This window comes from Arachis ipaensis, chromosome B04, assembly GCF_000816755.2.
Source record: "Arachis ipaensis cultivar K30076 chromosome B04, Araip1.1, whole genome shotgun sequence".
Taxonomy (NCBI): domain Eukaryota; kingdom Viridiplantae; phylum Streptophyta; class Magnoliopsida; order Fabales; family Fabaceae; genus Arachis; species Arachis ipaensis.
In genome coordinates, this window is record NC_029788.2 from 41,331,242 (window position 1) to 41,333,416 (window position 2,175).

The 2,175-nt window shown below is 35.6% G+C and overlaps 1 protein-coding gene across 1 annotated transcript in view; it reads right to left on the bottom strand.

The window, feature by feature from the left end:
- Positions 1-1,019, bottom strand: part of LOC107639256 (uncharacterized protein At1g04910) — a 6,590-nt gene extending 5,571 nt beyond the window's left edge. The window contains exon 1 of the mRNA XM_016342735.2: positions 253-1,019. Within this exon, the coding sequence (XP_016198221.1) occupies positions 253-639 (387 nt within the window). The 5' untranslated portion in view covers positions 640-1,019. The remainder of the gene's footprint in view (positions 1-252) is intronic.

Below are 2,175 nucleotides of genomic sequence, written 5' to 3' on the forward strand. Positions count from 1 at the left end.
GTTCAACATCCAAAATATCAAAAAACAAAGCATTATAATAATGCATCACTATCTCCGTTTCCATCTTCCTACTCTCCAAATTCTCTAATTCCATAAAACACAACACACATATTCCATCTCTCAATACCAAAAGCAAATCACAACTTAACAAACAACAAATCCCATCCAGAAATAAGAAAACTCCAGTACAGATTTGAAATCCATTGAATGCGCAAAACAAATTGAATCCGAGCAAGGGTAACAAACACTAACCGCATCTGCAGAAGAATTATCAGCATCCATCTCAGGGCGAAGCCTGGCGTAGAGCTGAGGGCTACGGTAAACGGAGCCTGGCGCAGGGCGGTGCTTGATGACCGGAACGACGTCGAATGAGGCGGAGCCCATGTAGAGAAGCATCCCTGAGATGTAGATTAACGGCGCGAAAAGGAAAACCCCTTGCCGCCGCAAAAGCAGCGAAAGAAACGACCACGCAAGGCGCTGCGCGGCGGTCCGGCCAACCCCTCCGCCGGCGCCAGGGTGTCCCGGAGAAAACCTTCCTGTTTTGGACCTACCGTGTCGGAGCCTTGGTGATCGCAGTGGTGACGGCGGCGGCGACGGCGATGAGTGGCCACTGCTCGGTAGCCTGTTATACGCGTGCATTTAATTTTTGGGAATTCAAAAACCTCTCTTTCTCTCTACATCACAAAACTCGCACCTCTCTCTATCTCTTTTTCTCTTTAGTTTCTTTTTTTTTTTCTTTTTCTTTCTTCTCTCTCTACCCTTCGAGATAATTAAAATCCAGAGGGTGGAGAGACAGAGGAAGGGCAAGGGCTAGCAATGAAACGGCGGCGTTTTGGGTGGTCAGAGAAAGAAAGAAAGACTATACGGCACGTGGGTTTGGCTGGCAAGCTTGCTAGCTAGGCTGGGAATACAACAACAATGCCTTCGCAATTATGCAGTTTTTGTTTGATGAGAATTGAGAAAACAAAAGTATATTTGTTTTTGATGTTTGATTGAGAGCGATAGGCCTAGCATGCACCTTCTTGCTTTTTTTTTTTCTATTTATCTTTATTTAATTATTTTTTTTAAAGCAAAAATTCAACACAATAAAGTAGAATAAAACAATATAAATGTTAAAACAATTTTTTTTAATTTAAACCCTTATTATTATTGAGACTTTTTGTGTGACGGTATAGTGCAGGTGCGTGAAGGAGGTTAGATTATAATATAGTAATAAACTAATAATAAATTAATAATAAGAGTAATAGTAATGTGGGGGTGGTTCAGATCAGAACAATGTCTTTCTTGCTTTCTTTGTGGGTGTTGCTCTCTTGAGTGTGGAATGGGAAATGTGGAAACCACTTTGGGATTTTAATGCGTAGCTTTCATTTCGTGCCCAGAAGATAATACAAAAAGGAAAAAGGGTCATGATTCTAGTTTTTGATCTTCCAACAATTGAAGAAAATGAAAGTTTCATGACTCATGTCCTAAGTTGCTGATGCCAGCTCATTTAGTTTTCTCCTAAACTTATTGTCTATCTTTTTCTTTTAAATGTATTTAGCCAAACTAAATTTATATTCTTCTTTTTTTTTTAAATAAAATAAAATAAAGTTTACTGTGTCGTGGATATGTTTATGTAGATATATTATGGTCAACATGTCTTGGAAAATTGTTCGACTGCAGAATTTTCACAAGTTTTTTTATATATAACCAAAACCTTTTATATATTTTTTTAACAAAAATCAATCAATAAAATAATTAAATTATTCTATATTAATATAATAAATTTTTTGTATAAATACCAGATATATATGAATGTAATTGTTGGTGGCTGCTTTTTTTTAGATAATTCACTTTGATAAACTAAAATAACTCTAATTTTACGTGTATTCTTTAAATTTAAAAATATTACGTAATTATTTCGTTTCATATTCTAATGTAAATCAAATTTATCGAATTCGAATTAGGATTGTTAGTACTAAATTGAATCTATTTGATTCAAATTATTTGATTTTGTAGTTCAAACATAAATCAAATTCAAAGAATTCGAATTAGGGTAACTAACAGTAAATCGAATGAATAAGTTTCGATTTATATGGCCAATTTAGTTCCCTCTTGATAAATCGAATCCGTTGAAGTCGATTTACAGTAGGCTGGTATTGATTCGAATTTCGCCCATAGTAAATCAAAACAAAC